The sequence below is a fragment of the Gorilla gorilla genome, chromosome 7 (assembly GCF_029281585.2).
Source record: "Gorilla gorilla gorilla isolate KB3781 chromosome 7, NHGRI_mGorGor1-v2.1_pri, whole genome shotgun sequence".
Lineage (NCBI taxonomy): Eukaryota > Metazoa > Chordata > Mammalia > Primates > Hominidae > Gorilla > Gorilla gorilla.
In genome coordinates, this window is record NC_073231.2 from 59,593,912 (window position 1) to 59,612,978 (window position 19,067).

Here is a 19,067-nt window from a genome sequence, read left to right on the forward strand (position 1 = left end):
TTCAAACAAACCAGAAACTTTGAGAAGGCAATAAATGGGTTCTCCAGCCACCTGGATTCTAAATAGCCACCCAGAGTCTAGGCCTAACTTAGGCCTTTCCTATGCATCCTACTACTAAATTAAGTAGTCACAGTCAAGAAACTAAAATACAGAGCAAAAAAACAGAACACTTTGTCAAATAATACACAAAAGAATGAAAAAGCACCTCAATAAAGTTATCAATAAGGCGTAGGTATGAATCCCTTTTCACTTTTGGCCCAATCTACTGTATACTTTACTAGAGACACCAAATCACAGTTCACTTAGGGAAAAAATAAGGACATGACAATGGATGAGATTAAGAGTTTTGCCTTCTTTACACTCTAGGAGGCTCAGCTACATAATTAAAACACACACTCTGAAAATATGTCCTGTAGTTAACTTAAAGAAAAATAAAGAATTTTAGGGAATACAGTCACAATTCACTTTTAAAACTACTTTTGGCCTTCTGATACAAAAAAAAAAAGGATTTGATTATCCTCCAAAGATGAATGGCTCAAAGCAGAAACAGCTACAAGCTGACTAAACAAGGAAAACAAAATAATTAGGCTTTATACAATCCAAGTATCTACTCATATATCTACCTCAAAATTCAAATAGGCACCAACTATTTCATGCAACTAGGTATCATAGACATTAACCTGGGTTTAGAACAACATAAACGCTTGAGCCACCCCTATTTAACATGAGGTGCTGACTTACGGTGCCTCTGCCAGGTGAGTTTTATGTTTGCACAACTCCATCATAATGGATCATGATGCTTCTCAGGCCACAGTGATGAGGTCAACTGACTTTGAAAAACATGGAGTCTCCACTCTGGGTCAACACCATGCAGGGACAGGCTCTGAGAGCTCATAGCCAGTTTCTACAGTGCTGCCTGGCAGAGATAAAGACACCTTCTCACTGCCAATTATTAAATTATTCATGGTAATAAGAAACAGACCAGCAGGCACAGATTGAATCCACAAAAAATCTCAAATTTCCTTTTGTTTCTATTTGCAACACTTTCTTCCAATGTTATTAAAGGTGATAACTAAAGTATCTACTTTGAGAATATTAGCAGTTTAAAAAGTTAGCACCTGTTAATGTTTAGTACCTTCTAATGGATTTTTTTATTGCCCTTTAAGAAATACCAGTAACTGACAAGCAATTCCATGAGCTCCACATCTCTTCTTTATTTTAAATCATACCTCAAAGCATATCTCCCTTCCAGAAGAATTTTTTCCATTAATTTTCTCCAGCTTCAAATTCATCAACTCAACAAATGTCCACCCTCCTGTACAGTGATTTTTAATCTCCTATGATAAGACAAACCCAGTCATCGGTAAATGGTTAACAGTATCTATTCCTAAACCATGGGTACCTATCTTTAAAGGGTAGCTAAAGAGGAAAAGAAGACAAAAACCCTAAAGTGGGCAAAACAGAAAGAAAAAGCAATGTTCTACATAATATATAGTCTAAATAGCTCTGAATAATAGAGCTAATTATAATTTGCAACCCCTAAACCTGCTGAGTATGCCTGCTTAAGCACTATCAATTGAATGAAAATTAATATATCCCATCTAAACGACATGCTATTTACTCAAACAAGTCACTTCAGTTCAGTGAAGGGGATTGTTCTTCAAAGCATGTCAAGTATTTAAATTTTACCGTATATCTACAATTCATAAATTAGCAGTTCTAGAGTCATTAGTAGGACAAAAAGGCAACCTTCTAATGAGTTAAATAGTGCTTGTTTCCTACTTGAGCAGGTGGGAAATTTAATTCATCAGGAAATCTTCACATTCAAAGAGTCACCAAGATGGCCAGTCACTCCATACCCCGTATCCCCTATACTCAACTGGAAAACACCTTGACATATTGCTCTAAATTATTTTCTTATAAACTAGAGATGTATATTCCGATAAAAATTCATACCTTGAATCACACAATAGCAAAACAAACTATTGAAATGAAAGTAAAGGGAAGTTTACTGCTGGTGCAATAACATGTTCAAGGATCACTCAGCAGCAGTATTTGAATAGTAATGGTTTCCTATTTGATAAGCCTGGGATCTCACTTTATTATAGGACTCTCACTGAGTCCTGTAAATCCTCCATTCCTCAACTCTCTTACTGGGAGATACTCTGTATACATTTTACTAAAAATAAACAACTTTAGGCAGGATGGCTCACACCTGTAATCCCAGCAGTTTGGGAGCCCAAGGCAGGAGAAATGTTTGAGCCCAGGAGTTCGCAGCTAGACCATGTCTTTATAATATTTTATTTTTTAATTTTTTAAAGTTTGTTTTACATGCTGAAACATGAAGTTGTAGTTCCATCCTTCTTGAAAGCAAATAAAAACAAAAGAACTGTGTAGAATTGATAATGACTGAAGCTGCGACACAGACACCTATGTCTAAAGGAGACTACTTCCTAGAGACACGAAAAACTGCATGTTGTAATACCTAATGCACCTGCAGGTTTATGTAATTATTCAAACTAAGCAAAGCATTTTCTCAAAGTGGGCTGTAAGAAGGGAGTTAGCTAAAACAGGGAATTTTCATCAGGAAAAGAAAACACGGTATGTCACTGGCATTTTTTGTTAAAGAGCATATGAGTACCTCAGTGACAAAGCTAGCAGGCTAGTGACAGATACTTAGAGCTCACCTTTGCAGATGAACAGAAACTTTGAATAACTCTGAAGTATTAAGTCAAAACTATTTTTTAAAATTACACTGAAAATAGACCTGTATTTCACCTTTGCACTGGCAAGAAAGACACTAATGAATAATTCAATTGTATATGAGAAAATGTTACAAAACACATGAGAAAACACCTACTTGCTAAAATGACAAAGAGAATTTCCATCCTAACATGAAAGAGGGGGGGAACCTTCCTGAGAGAGATTAGAAGTAAATTCATGTTTTGATTTTTATGAATAATATTTATGAAAAAGGCAGTCTACAACTCTGAAAGTCCCATACATTTATTTGGAGACTTGTGAGTTTCTAGTCCACTCTGAATGGTGTAATAAAGCACTGACTGCTTGATATATTTTAATTTCATCTGGGGTCAAATATCCCAAAGATTCATATTGGGTTAATAAATTAGACAGGATTAGAAATATTACTGGAAGTTTTATTTTACAATATTAGAATTTTAAAAGAAAATTACAAAGCCAACAATCCTGTAAGAGTCACATACACCTCACAGATTGTAATGGCTCCAATGGCACTCACCTGCTTTTTTACTGAACGACTGCTCATAATTTTTTCTACCACTGGGCCTTCTGCATCAACAGATTCCTAAAAAAAAAAAAAAAAAAAAAAAGGCATGTGCATCAATCCAAATAGAAAACATCTCATCCTAAGCTATAAGAGCAAGAAATCATTCCCCTTTGCTACCACCTCCACACCTTTTAAGTCACTGGGTACAAAGTTATCAGTGAGAAACACGATTGAAAGGAACAAAAATCTCACTCTACTGAAAGGCAAAAAGGAGATCTGTGCTTAATATTACTTCATGATTATACGGTTTAATTACGTGGACCAGCCTAGGTCCCTAAAGTTAGAGAGCAATCAGAAATTCTAGCCACCAAGACAAAATAATCTCTGCACGTTAGCAGTCAAAAATATAACTTTTCTTCATCTATACCCATGGGGTAAATATACTCATCATTCTGCTATAGTAGGCATCTTTTATCTATGGAGGTCACATAAAACATTATGTAACAACTTAACATAGAACAAATTACCAAATAAAACGCAAAGATGCATTTAATATACTTTTCAATAAGAAAAAAGCATTTTTTTAGAAAAGATCTTTACAATAATCAATCCTACACTACCCATATTTTATACAAACTGTTTTATCCATCATTTACATTGCACAGAGAATAAAGTACGCCCTGCTGGGTACTACAAGGCAGTAATTTCATAAAGGGGTTCTCACAGTGCCTAACAGCGGGAGACAAGCTTGAGTGGTTTATTAAAGTCCCAGAAGCCACAGCACTGAATTCTCAGAGGTATATTCAGCCTCCTTATATTCTAACTCTGACTCTTCCTCAGCATAGAACATTAATTCTCCAAAATTGTGTCAAATTACATATCACAGTCTTATATAAAAATAAATTGCAGTGAACAGGGCTTTTTAAAAGATATTGCTAAACAAGGAATTTCCCATAGCACATTATCCAACATTAGGTGGATGCTCCCCTGCTGAAAGTCCAATGCTTCCATTGCACTTCTCAGATTGCAGCAATGAAATTTCTAGTCCATCTTTAAAATGCATCCATAAATCCCACAGATCTGGTACTAACCTGCTGTTCTGACTGGGAGGTGTTGGAGGGGGAATCCCTCCCAGCAGCATCTGCATCATCTGCCTCCTCATCAGAAATCTTGAACTCCAGGTCTTCAGTGTAGCGCTTTCTCTTCACCTGTCTGCTGGACCGTCTCTTCTAAAACAAAAACCCAAGACAGTGGCCTTGAAATTAATGATTAAAAAGAAAAATGTGGCCGAGCGCAGTGGCTCACGCCTGTAATCCCAGCACTTTGGGAGGCCGAGGCGGGCGGATGACAAGGTCAGGAGATCGAGACCATCCTGGCTAACATGGTGAAACACCGTCTCTACTAAAAATACAAAAAAAATTAGCCGGGCGTGGTGGCGGGCGCCTGTAGTCCCAGCTACTTGGGAGGCTGAGGCAGGAGAATGGCACGAACCCAGGAGGTGGAGCTTGCAGTGAGCCGAGATTGCGCCACTGCACTGCAGTCTGGACGACAGAGCAGGACTGCGTCTTAAAAAAAAAAAAAAGAAAAATGTTCTTTATAATGGCGCAGAGTGGAAGGATGAATTTTTTTAATTAATCTTAAGGAAAAGGTGATAATGCTAATCCTATAAATGATGTGAAAAGATCACAGTGCTAACAAATACAATAGAAATGGGTGGAAATCTGGAGTCAGATGCCTGGGACAGCTGTAGCCCTGCCACTCCCAGCTACATGTCCTTCAACTGGGAAAATGGAAATAACAACAAATCTGGTTCCTCAGTCAGTCAGTATGTCCATCAAAAGTGGCAGCAATACTGGAGCTGGCTAATGAATCTATAGGGGTTCATTATACTACTCTCTCTACCTTTGTACATTTTAACATTTTTCCCATATAAAAAGTCCAAAAAAAAATCAGTGCATTAGAAGATAATCTGTAAATTACAAAGTTCTATACAAATATTGTTATAATACTAACCAAGGTGCCCCAGATATTTCAGGCCATTTTAAATAAAAGGTTTTTGTATTTTAATCTTGATCCTAAAAGAAATACTCTGAAAATTTCTGAAGAGATGAAGGGTTAAATGGCAAAATCCATAATGAATGACTATGAACAGTAATTTTACTTTTTAAAATATAATGTTTTTACCATAGTGGTTAAAATTAAAAAGATTGGTAATAGCCAGTATTAGCAGGATTACTGGCAAACTGGGTATTCTCACAATCCTGTGGTCAAAATGCAACCCACACAGTCCTTGCAGGACAATGTGGTCCTATCTATCAAAACTTAAACATGCAGACCTTTGACTCACTACTTTCACTTCCAGGAAGTTTGGGAATATCTGCAAGACAAATTGTAAAATAAGAAGAAAAACAAGCCACATAACAAGAAGTAGCTTAAGATTCTATTTAAGATAAATAAAAAATGTTGTGTATCTATTTAGATGTGCAGTTCATCGATATATTAACTTCTTAAGACAAAAAGACTGTATATCTTGTTTACTTCTCTATGCCTCAATGAGTATTTGCTAAAAGATGAATGTATATGTACATGGCTTTAAATAAGGAATGTGAAAAGACAGACAACAGATTATTAATAGCTATAAAGATGGGGAGAGAAGCGAATGGAACAGAACAAGAGGTTCTGAACTCTGCTCAGAATAATTCTATATTATTTAACTGTTTTGTCAAAGAATTCATTTTGGAAGCTAATAAAAAATAAGGAGAAATAACCTTTTTATTCATATACGTATGTGAAATCTAAATTTGGAAATGACACATGTAAAGTTTTAAGCTGCTAATGAATTCAAGAATATTACAACCTGTGGAATGAGTTTGCAAAGCACATAGAAGAAATAAAAATATTGAGGAAAAGTTTGACACAAAATTTTTTCTAAGAATTATGAAATAACACTTTTTAAAGAGTCTCAAGAATGTTAAAGTTGAGACAGTAAGGCAGACAGAAGCAAAACATCCATTGTGTGCACCTAAGGCAAGACAGGCACTACCATCTCTCAAGTCAGGATGAACACAATCCCAGTACTTTTCCCCAAAGAGTGGGACTGATTGATTTTAATCTTAAGTTTATGTTCTCCCTGCTCTTAAAAAGGGATTTGAGACAGTTCACAATACGAACTCGGTATAATATGACCATCAAATAGATCGTTAGATACTGTTAGCTCCAAGCCACACACAGCTGTGGCCACAGAGGTGCAAAGTACTTTTCTGATGTGAGACCATTCTAGAAAAAGTTTATTAAGAGACTTCCTTGTGGCTTACATGGAGGGAGTAGTGACATGGGCCAGAGGTTCCTCCTGGGACCCTCCTCTACAGGACAAAGCTTTGGCACTGCCCAGATCAATCCCAGGTGGAGGAAACAGAGATTCCAGCAGAGTATTCTGCCATCCGCAATCCCTTCCCACATCCCAGGTGGCAATTTGACCTTGTAAGTCCTAGAGCTAAGTGCTCTTGTTTGAACTTGCCCCGACTCTTATCATGTGACCTTGGACAAGTAATCTTGTGGACCTTGGACTCCTGGTCTGTAGAATGGGGTTAATGACAGTAACTACCTCATATGAATACCATGAAGATCGCATAAGGGAATTCATTCAAAGCTTTTAGAACAGTACATGGTACATAATGTGAGATGTAATTAGTAGGACTAAAGTCATCATTAATCAGCTCCAGCTTTCCAAAGAAAAATGGCCCAGTTACCTTGTACAGCTTCCCTTTTCTTTCCAAAGCGGACCTACTTACTCCTGCTCTCATGCCCACTTTACCATTCCTCACTTCTGGACCACCAATTTCTTCAAGATATAAAAGGCCATTATCAAGAACAATTTTAATATTGCAAAATTTAGCATAACATGTTGTATTTCATTTGATATGTCAATTTAACTCAATTTAAATGGATTCATTTATATTTCCATCTTTATACCATTCCAGTAAGAAGCAATGTGCTCCTAGTGATCTACCTTCCATGTTTCATCAGGTTTCCCTGCTTAAGACCCCACTGTCACAGTGTTGTGCCATATAAGTAACTGGATAGGATCTAAGACAAATCCACTTTATGCTAAATCCCACCCTGATGTTAAAGAAGGGTTCCATCCAGTACAATAAGACAGGGTGCTTTCTTCTTTTTAAATAGAAATTTATGAGTTGGTAAGTATAACTTTTAGAATGTAAGTTCCTCCTGATATCAACTTTGTGATATAAATCTATGCAATAGTGATGGGGTTAGTTAGCAGTGGATACGAGGTCACTTCCTATGTAAAAACACCCCAAAATACAATTATAACTCAATTTGATAAAAATTGTTAATGTTACGTGGCTTCTCTAGTTTTAAAATAATTGATCTTACATTTATTTTGAGTATCAAGGTTCCTTTTACAATTCCCCAATGTAAAATTAAATTATTGAATACATAACATGTTTCTATTGTGATCTGGTAAACTATTATTATCTGAAAGATTTTTGTGAGTCAAAATGAAATATAAGAACTGCCTTTAAACCATAATTCAAAACTTTTGAATTGACACTAAAATAATATATCAACTTTTTAAACTTGGATTGCTTTAGAAAAGATACTTAAAACAGGTATAAGAAATAGAACATTTAAATGTTTCCATGATCTCACTGTTGCAGTACCTTGTGACACAATTTTGAGTTAGTTAAAATTATATGACATGTACCTTAGTAAATCAATCACAAAACTCAAGAATTTTAATGCTAAGCCCTTCATGCATGTGTTACAGGAAGAAACATAATAAACAACCAGTCAGCATCACTTCCTGTGTCAGACATACCAAGAAAACACAGCTTTCAAAGTCAGATCTTGTGTGGTTGCTTATATTAGCTATTGAACACGTAACAGGCCCCAGTCAATTAGAAAGGATACATCAATGTTCACTTGAATTGATTAGCAGTTTTCTATATTTGAAATGCAGCAGGAAAAAAAAAACCCTAAAGCTAGTATTTCATAAGGTCCATCTGAGTCTGAATTAATATAAACAGACTTTTAAAAAAACAATAGCAGTATTTGTGAAATAACAACGTAACAGAATTTCCTCTACTGATGTAAACAAATTCTTAATGTTGTCCAAATACTATTGACATAAAGGTCCTACTTTAAGCAAACATAAATCAGGAGAAAATACCCTTACGGATAAAAATAAAACTCAAAATCATTAAAACACTTGATTCAGTAAGACCAGATCTCAGTAAAAAAACAAAAATCATTAAAACGCTTTAGTTGTAAAACAGCCTACGCAATTAAAAAATGATATCTACTTACCTTCCCAATATCTTTCCATTGATGTATAAAATAAAATTACATAATAACCCACACTGCCAAAGGTATCACTGTTAGTTACACAACCAAACCGAACTAAACCAAAACATATTCATTCACTTCATCTCTCTCTCCCTCCCTTTCAGGTCTAGCTTAAGGCTATTCTGTGAAGTTACAGGTATCAGGGAGTTCTACTCTAACAAACAAAAAGCCAAAGCCAAAAATATCTGAAATTCTTTGGAACAGAGCTGCACACTACAAATATTTTGTTTCTGACTGGTGGGGTACAGGTGCAAAGTCCTGAGTGTGTACTAAATAAGAAAAAGTCCAGTAAGCTTCTAGAGGCTGGCTTCCTACTCCAGGACAACTCTTCAGTAACTGCTCCTTGACAACTTAGATGTCATTCACATAAGTTACATTCCCAGCCATCCCAGTGGACCACACTGGCATGCTTCCAGGGAACCTAACAAGGAAATAATTTTTAACTGTTACTTGTAAGGGTCCTTCCCAGTCCAATCAGTGAAGGCAGTATGCTTTACACACAAGAACCTACATTCCTCACGTTTACTTCAGGGTTAGCATTTCAACTCATTCCTATAAAACTCTCCTAAAGTTGGGAGAATATTCTGCAGAGTTGCCATTTGGAAAGTCACTGGCTTGTTCATAGAAACTTTAGTATTACATGAATTAGATTACGTGACTATATCTCAACTTTGAGTGCCAGATGTCAGAAACTTTAGACAGGCTACTACAAATTATATCTTGATTTTTAATTCTGCAAAATTCAAAAAAGTGACAATCAACCAAACTTTAGAGAAATTTAAAAATGTGAATGAAGCTTTATATGAGCCAGTATATTAACAATATGTTAATAACATAAACAGCAAAATATACATTTACAGAAATAAATGAAGAATCTTTGCCTTATTAATTATAGAGTCAAAGGTAGCAAAACCAAGCCACTCTTGTCAGGAGTATAATTTCTTGTTCCACGCCCGCTCCCCCTCCTTACATCGCTATGGAGATAATGTTCCAGACTACAATAAAGACATCTCAAGAGCATCTCTTTAACAAGATAGGGGAGGTCTTGTGTACTTCATACATGGCTAAAGTTACCCATGCTAAATAACCAAGGCTCGGGAATCACAATAATTGTATTACCTGAACACCTGGGTCCTCATCTTCTTCAGGAGGAGGAGATGGTGGGGGTGTTTTGTCTAAGTCTGAATTTTCAGAACCTTCTGTTTTTCCCTTGTTGACCTTTTTCTTCAAAGCACTTGCTTCTGAGTCAGGTTTCTTATTACTAGAATTCAAAGTGGATCGCTTAGTGTTCACTTTTAATGTGTTTCTGCATGTCTCTTATATTTCCCACATTAATATCCCAAAAGTATCAATGACAACTGATAAATCCATACATATTGGCTATTTACAGTTAAATGCAACTCCCAATTAAGTTTTCCTGGCAAAACTCCATATAAATGACTTTTAGCAAATATATGACCTAATTAAAAATAAACTGCATGCAAAAACTAATACCACACATAGTACATTTGTGCAAAATGCCTGCCAGTGTATCAAGCCATAATAAAAAATCAGATTAAGAAGTAGTTTTGCTATCGAATTTTTAAGGTACAGAACACTTTTTTTTAATTGTCATGAAAAACGATATCATGATCTTCTCTTTGTGCCTTTTGTGGATAGTTTTACATACTTATTTAAGTATTCTTTTGACCAGTACTAGAAGGTATCCTCTTTTATACCATCCAGTTACATTTTTGTTCAACTTATAATCTTGTAGAATGTAATAAAAATACATAGCAATTTCCTGTTGTACATAATTTTAGTTAGTACTGTGTTCTTAATTAAATATAAGCTTTATTTTGGTGCTACATGTTTTTTGAGATAATCACAATTAGCCCTTTTTTGAAAGACAGTTCTCTGAAATATAAAAATACAGTAAAGCAACCCTAATAAAGTGCATGTTTCATAGTATGTTGCTGACAAATGTTATTAGAATTTGAATATTATATAAGACAAAAGACATAAACTTCAAGAAAAAAATGTTTTACGTTTGCCATTACCTCTAGAACCTTTACCTGACTTTATGTACATTTAGCGCTACCTTCCATTTCTATTTCCAAATCAGCTCCAGTTTTTTTTTATTTTTTGAGACACAGTTTCACTCTTGTTGCCCAGGCTAGAAACGGCGTGATCTTGGCTCACTGCAACCTCCGCCTCCCGGGTTCAAGCGATTCTCCTGCCTCAGCCTCTCAAGTGGCTGGGATTACAGGGATGCACCACCATGCCCAGCTAATTTTGTATTTTTAGTAGAGACGGGCTTTCACCATGTTGGTCATGCTGGTCTTAAACTCCTGACCTCAGGTGATCCACCTGCCTCGGCCTCCCAAAGTGCTGAGATTTCAGGCATTGAGTCACTGTGCCCGGCCATCAGCTGCAAATTTTCTAACACCAATTACTATTTGTTATCCAACACTGAAAATAATCCAACCTCAGTAATGATTTTTTAAAAAATATTTCTAGGGAGCCTCAAATTCCAATAAATTGTGAAAAACAAAAGCTGTATTTCAAAAACCTTCAAAAATTTTATTTATTGAAGTTTGTAAGTTCTCAGGAAAATGTGCTGACAGAATGCATTAAACAGCATGTTTTTACCCTCAGCTACTACAAAAGGAAGAAGCCAAGATATCTATAGGCTTTTAGAATAAAGCATATGTCATGTAAAATATTTCAAAAGTATTGTTAATAAACTACCCATCACACACCTAAAATGTATTTTTTCAACTAAATAAAATATTTGATCATCTTAAACTAGTTATTCTTAGTACTCAGAGTTTTATTTTGTTAACATTTTAGCATAGTAAATAGCTACATAAGAAAATAACAATTCAAGATTATAGCAAATGGCAGTTAGGTTTAAAAAGTTATTTTTTTTTAAAAGAAAAGAAAAAGGCCGTGCTCTAAAAACTGTCTCCGAAAGATGCACAGAAAGTATAATATTTTTAAAATTAAAAAAACAAAATCCATACAACCGTTCCTCATCCAACTGTCCTAGTGTTTACGCTACACATGGACAGAAGTCTCCCCTACTATGAGGTTCCATTTCCAGCATTTATTTCCGCTCTAACTGCCACAAATTATACAATACTACAGCTGAACACTGGGCCCCTTTCCTTTCATCTGCACGCCAAGAGCAATCAGATTACCCTGGTAACCAGCGGTCACATGACCAGCACCTGCTCTTTTGGCTGGATGCCACTGACTAAAGCCATCTGCTTCCCTCAATCAGCTTTCAAACATTCTCAACACCTGCGCTGCAGTGTTTTGTGGTTTCTTTTATCAAATCAGTGCAAAACTGCTTCCAAAACTTTACATATTTCTCAAATTTGTTTAAATCAGAGGTAGGCCTGTCAAAGAGTTGAACCACTGCCAGGTAAAGTGAGTTGGCAGCTCATGCTTTTCACGGTGACCTCTCCATACCAGAGCGATGTACACGGTTTAATTTAGAGGGCTGCCGGGCCCTGCATGCGTGGTCCTACAGGAGTAAAAGGCTTACTATCTGGAAACCGACCAGAGCCCAGGTTTGAGGAAACATCAATTTGCTGAAGGAGAGAAGTGCTAATGATTTTCCATCTGCCCTTCCCAAGAATGAACTGTATGGAACCTCCAAGATAGCTGAAAGTCAGACAGCCCCTCTCCAAATGTTTAGACAAAAAGCCTGTAGACAAGGGAAGCACTTACCCCAGATCTGAGTATGGAAAGATTTCTAAACTCATCAGACTTTGCACTATTCATGTTGTTAATGGACAGCTAAGCATTTCCATCCATCAATATACAAATCAAAGAACACCGTAGGAAGTCAAAAAAAAGCAACAAAATCTTCAGTGTCCACCCTACAACATTTCCATCAAGGACAAAATTAAGTTATGTAAATTAAATTGCCTTTGCTACTATTCTGCAATAAGCTAATTGAGATTTTTCAACTAAGTGTTGTATTAAAACTGCTTTGCCCAAAAATATCCAAGTCAAGATTTTTCTTTTAACAAACAAAGGTAATCTAGAATGGTGGATATGAGCACTGATTTGAGTCAAGACAAACCTTAGTTCCAGTTCGAACTGTCATTTATAGGCTGGGACCATGGATAAGTTACTTAATTTGTCTGAGCCTCAGTTTCCTCATCTGTAAAATAAGGTTAATATTTATACAGTCTTCCAAGATTTATTATGAGGTTTAAATGAGAAAATGGCACAGATAGTTAACATCCACACCCATGTGAAAAACAAGCAGCTGAGTCTGGAAAGTATTCTCTGGTCATGGCTCAGACCCATTTGGGCCGATTCAACTGCAGAGACTTACAGACAGGACCCCACCTTCACTGAGGATTACTTCATCCAAGCAACATACATACAAGGAAGAGCCTTCATCGACATTCCTAAGCACTAGCTAAAAGAATAAGCAAGCAAACAGACCCACAGTGCACTCCTCCCCATGCCCATGACCACTGCTTTAATTCAGACACATATCATTTCCCGCCCAGGCTATTAATCACAACAGCTCCCCACTGCCTCATCACCCTCACACCCCACGTGCAGGGCTATACAACATCAGACCGGTGGAGAAAGGACATACAGTCCACATGCATAGTTATCATTTATATCTGTAAGGGTCAAAACTAGTCTTTTATAATGTCAAACTCAAAACACAGACATATATTCCTCTTCCAAATTACAACAGAAGCTGGAATGTATGAAAAGGGCCACTGTTCTAGGTGGGGGGGATGAGAATGTCTTTAAGAAGTAACATTCCTTAAACCAACATTGCAATATTGAAGATAAGGCCACTGAGCTGCTTGACGCAGATACAGAACCACAAGACTCCTCTAACAGCTGCAGTGATGGCTACTCATGGGCCTAGCTCAAGCCGACAGCCACATGGCAGCCTGTGAGTTGGAAGAGTAACTAGGCCATGTGCAGGGAGCACCTGTAAATTCCAGCCCTGAATGGCACCAGCACTGAAGAAATCATGTCTGCCCTCATTCCTCTCCTAAACCTGCTCTGTCTCCTGTATTTCCCACCTCAGCATCATGGTAATGCCACCAAAACATCACCTGAAGACTCATCTCAAGTCACCAGAGTAACCAGCTGGAACGCAAATCTGACTGGGGCATTCCTCTGTTTCAAACCACTACATATAATGTCTGAGATTCTCCATATGGGTGTACCAGAACCTTTGCCTCTTATGCTTCCAGGCATACAGAACTATTCCCCAAAACACACATGTATCTCTTCTACTTACACTTTTATCCCAACCTACTCATCTGCAAGACCCTGCGTGGACACCACTCATTGCAAGAAGCATTTTCTAATCACCACGGTCTGGATCAGACATGATCTCCTCACTCCACCCACATGTCACATGATGTACCCCATACAAGGGATATATAAAATACACAAAAGTTGGTGGTAACATTACTGCAATGTATTAAAATCAAAGCACTATATGTGTGTCTTTCTCCAACTATCATGTAAGCTCGAGCAGAGAAGAAACTGTGTCTTATTATGTTTACATTTCTACAGCCTACTCTGGTAGGTTACTTATAATTGTTAACTGGTCTAGTTACAACAGTACAAGTAATAGCAATAACAACAGCGGAAACATACATAGCCCTGGGTATGTACCAGGCACTACTCTAAATATTTTTCTCATTAACTCATATAAGAAACCCCCACATAGCGTCAACCTAAAGTTCAAAAAAATAGAGTGAAACCTAGCATTTTTTAAAAAACCAGCAGAAAAGAATACCATCTACATACCTTGCCTCCATACTCACAAACTTCTTTTGTGACCATTATCTCACACATCATTACTGATAATGACCAAAAAGCAGCCCATCCCTCCTGAGGCTAGAGAAGCTAGAGAGACACGGAGCCATCCACTCACGAGGCTAGAGAGATGTGGAGTCATCCACTCACGAGGCTAGAGAGATGGGGAGCCAACCTCTCCGGAGGCCAGAGAGATGCAGAGCCATCCACTCGTGAGGCTAGAGAGACTTGGAGCCATCTATTCATGAGGCTAGAGAGACATGGAACCATTCACTCACGAGGCTAGAGAGACGTAGAGCCATCCACTTGTGAGGCTACAGAGACACGGAGCCAACCACTCATGAGGCTAGAGACTGAGAGACAGAGCCATCCACTCATGAAGCAAGACAATGAGATATAGAGCCATCTGCTCCTCATTTTAGACAAGCCCTTGTAATCAGATGGAGAACATTTTCTGAGGATGCTGCTGGAGGTCTGAAGGGCCACTGCTCCTCCTCCAGCCTTACTTACATTTCACATTTCATGATGAGAATTGGGTTACACTGGTGGGTAGCTGGATGTGCTCAGGGTCCATAGCTAAGTGACCAAGGTCTTAAGTTCTGCAATCACCCCCAATGGCACCAAGGCATACACCAACTTAATGCAAACTCTTAGAAGCAGGCATTTGAAGAACACAAACTTTATATTCAGAGAGCAGTGTATGTCACATGGAGAGATAGTCTAGGCAATCTACCTTTATGCAAGGAGTCATGTTCAGCTTACAACTGTAAGTTCGTAAGGACGGCCTAGTGCTATTACCTGAAATGGGGTTGGATGGATTCAGTATAGATAACCAATTCCTTCTGTTGGCTTTCTAAACAAAGCTTGATACAAACGGCCATAATTTACTGGAAAGCCAGGTAGCTGCCCTGATTTATTACAAAAGAGAACACAGCTAAACATTGATTAGTGTCGGCCTAATAGATCTAAGTCCTGAACAGAAAGAAAACTTGAAAAAGAACCACATTGTGGACCCAAATGTGATGGGAATATGGTCAGCTAATGAGAATGTCTGGACAATGGGAAGGAGTTCTTAAACAGTCTCTTCAGATGGGATAAGTTAGTGAAGTTTCTCACCATATTGGGAAAAATTAACCTTGAGGCTTAGGTCATGAGAATTAATCAGGTTTGTTTTCAGAGACTCAAGCTTCTCCAAAATGTTACATTATAATCTTTTAAAGACTGAAAGGTATTAAAGCATATTCTTACACTTTATATCCTGAAAAGACTTTTGAATAAAGAAATGAACCTAATGGATAAGAAGTAAAAGAGATGTTTTTCTGGCATGGGATGCCACACAGAATGTGATGCAGGGTGTTTGTGGCAAAATACAACTCTAAAATGATCTGAGCTGCCACACTAAAATACACAGCTAGATGGTAGAGGCCAAGGGCTCAATACTGGCAGAGGAGAGTGTCTAGCCTCTCAACTTAAGAGCAGAGCATTTCCTTTAAGCCCTGTCTACTATTTGGTTAAGTTTTTTAGACAATGAAAAAGAAAATTAAAAGACAAAAAGGCAAACTAAAAAAGATAAAGTATGAAGTTCTAAAAAGCCAATTAAAGCAGCATAAAATCTGGTACATCACAGAGTAAAATCAACCCCACAAAATAAAAATTTTAAAGAAAGTTCTAAAACTAAAATTTAACAGCTAAACTAGAATGTAATAAAATGCAGACAACAGAATAAACTAATGAGGAAGGGGACAAATCAAACTCTGAATGGCAGATGATAAACCCAGAGGTCAACAACTTCACACCAAGACATCCAGTACCCTTTTGGCGAAGGCCCCACTAGTGCTCAGTGCGCTGCCCAGATGTCTGCAATCCTGCACCCAGCAGCCTCAGGCACCCTTGGTTCTCAGGCGTCTGGCCTGGCACCCACATGCTTCACTCCAAGCAGGTGCCTCGCCACCCTCAACTCCTAAGCCCCAGCCACAAATTCTTTACCCTACTCTTCTAGTTGAAAAAGAAAGAGGAGAGCTGTTAGCAGGAAAGGAAGAGGAAATAATTCTGTTTTACTGATGGACAATAAATGTTCAAGTTCAATGAAGAATTATTAATAAATGTTTTAAGTTCTTCAAAATTAGTCACCAGCTGGGTACATTGGCTCAGGCCCGTAAACCCAGCACTTTGGGAAGCCAAGGCAGGTGGACCGCTTGAGGCCAGGAGTTCGAGACCAGCCTGGGTAACACGACAAAACCTCATCTCTATAAAAAATACAAAAAAGTCTCTGTAGGTCTGGATCTGAAAGAATCAAAAAATAAAAATAAAAAAAAAGAGAGACTGAAGTGGGAGGAGGGAGGACCGCTTGAGCCCAGGAGGCTGAGGCTGCAGAGAGCTGAGACTGTGTTACTGCACTTTGGCCTACACGACAGAGCAAGACCCTGTCTCAAAAAAAAAAAGTCACCTGGGGCTGGGTGCAGTGACTCACACCTGTAATCCCAGCACTTTGCGAGACCAAGGTAGGCAGATCACTTGAGGATAGGTGTTTGAGACCAGCCTGGCCAACATGGTGAAACCCCAACTCTACTAAAAATACAAAAATTAGCAGGGCGTGGTGGTGCATGCCTGTAGACCCAAGCTACTAGGGAGGCTGAGGCAGTAGAATCGCTTGAACCTGAGGTTGCAGTGAGCCGAGATCGTGCCACTGCCCTCCAGCCTGGGCAACAGAGCGAGTCTGTCTCAAAAAAAAAAAAAAAAAAAAAAAAGAAAAGAAAGAAAATCTACAAGTTACCGAGTTTTATGGATTAAATTCAGATCTGCCAGAAGTAACATGGAAAAGAAGTCTAGTTAGCTAATGTGTTATCTGATCACAGAAGCTTAATACAGACATTAACACTTTGGCTACGTGGCATCACCTGGCATTATAATGGAAGCCTAACTCCCATAAAATTATATTGTTCCTATAGAAGTCAGGGCTACAAATAAAAATTAGTATTCTAATGGAAGTTTAAGGGTGTTGTCTTACTTAAAAAAAAGTGCCTTTTTTCTTGATTCACACTCTCCACTTCCTAGATATAACATAAAGAATTAAACCAATTAGACACTACAAAACTATACAAAAAATAGGCCTTTCAATGGCCTTTTATCATAGTGTATCTTTCCAAGTGCCAAACTATAGGGCATACATTTGACTCCCTGTGCCACATTTTAAGATGCCGCTCTTATTCATGCACAGCAATCCTATGAAGTAGGAAGGGGGACTCTGGCAGTCAGAACCCCCTCCCTAGATTCATCATTACGGTCTCTAATCTGCCAGGGAGGCTAACACAACAAATGAGCCATGCTGCCCACCCACATTTCAATCAGGTGCCTCAGGTGAGATGAGACTTTGGCAGATTAAATAAATGGTAAAAACAACAAAGAAGAAAATATCACCATCCACCCCAACAGGAGAAACCAAACTCCCACAAAATTATATTATTCCTACAGAAGTCAGGGTTACACATAAAATTAGTATTCTATGGAAGTTTAAGGGTGTTGTCTAACTTAAAGAAAAAAAAAGAAGTGTCTTTTTTCTTGATTTGCACTCTCCATTTCCTATTTAACATCTGAATGCTAAGTCACATAGACTTCCACATAAAGGTGGCTGAAGTGAGGGCTGGCATTTCAGATGACTGATGCTCCGCACAGTGGCTTTGCACAAGCACCCGAAGACTGCCTTCGTCCACGCATAACACAACTAACATAAAGATCTTTGCATATCAGGTGCAAACTGCATTTGTACAGAATTTCATTTCTCAACAGCACTTCATTTTCACATATATAGACTTATTTAAATAAAAGATAAAATCAGCCTATGATTCCTTCTGCTCTTTACCTGCCAGCCCTAACATCATAACCACATCTACTGTATGGCAACATACGCTCCACCTGAAAATTCCACTTAGGACTTTCAAAGAATGTGTCTCCAGAAAAATCTCCCTTTAACATCCCACTGCGGCTCACGGCCTCCTCACACCTGAACTTCCATTTGATAGGTGCAGTAGAAGTTGAAAGTGGGATCTACACCACCTTCTCCCATATAAACCAAAGTGGGAACAAGGCCACTGCTTTGGAGTCCACTGAAGTTCACTGGATGGGCAGAAACAAATTTCCAGCAGGGCCAGTGTAGCCCACCCTGCATCTGGCACAGACCATGAGTTGGCAAACTTGCTTTCAAGGTCAGTATTATTAGGCAATCTCTTCCCTTGATGGATATGAACTGAACCACACACGTCAAAGACACCGGGGTCTGTACTAAAAGTGGCTGATGACTCTCTCACCCTGCTTACTCAGCCAGTTTAAGATGAAATTAAATAGAGGAAGGGCCACAATGGGGCCACTGATGCTGGCTGGCAAAAGGAAGGCCTTGAGGTGGTTACCCTAAAGGAAAGAAGGATTCGGGATTTAAAAGATGCTATGGTCCTTTTGTTGAAGAAAAGACAGCCTTTGAGGCAGCAGGAAAGGGAGCACAAGCTTGGATTTAATGAACCAGAGACTGGGTAGGACAGGTCGGGAGACAGAGCCACTATGTTCATGGGCACCAACACTGAAAGGGCTCAAAGATTCATTTATCATCACACACATAAGAAATCTCTACCCTCTTCCACAGGCACAGGGTGCAAAACATTTA

The 19,067-nt window shown here is 38.2% G+C and overlaps 1 protein-coding gene across 5 annotated transcripts in view; it reads right to left on the reverse strand.

Annotated features, from left to right (window-relative positions):
* Nucleotides 1-19,067, reverse strand: part of CHD7 (chromodomain helicase DNA binding protein 7) — a 188,858-nt gene that overhangs the window by 61,961 nt on the left and 107,830 nt on the right. For 4 of the 5 annotated variants that reach the window (XM_063709272.1, XM_063709275.1, XM_063709274.1 and 1 more), the window contains 3 exons: nt 9,734-9,875; nt 4,339-4,476; nt 3,260-3,325 (listed from right to left, as the gene is read on the reverse strand). In XM_063709272.1, coding sequence (XP_063565342.1) covers nt 3,260-3,325; nt 4,339-4,476; nt 9,734-9,875 — 346 coding nt within the window. Of the gene's footprint in view, nt 1-1,229; nt 3,206-3,259; nt 3,326-4,338; nt 4,477-9,733; nt 9,876-19,067 lie in introns of those variants that run through there. The other variant, XM_063709276.1, reaches the window with a different exon arrangement.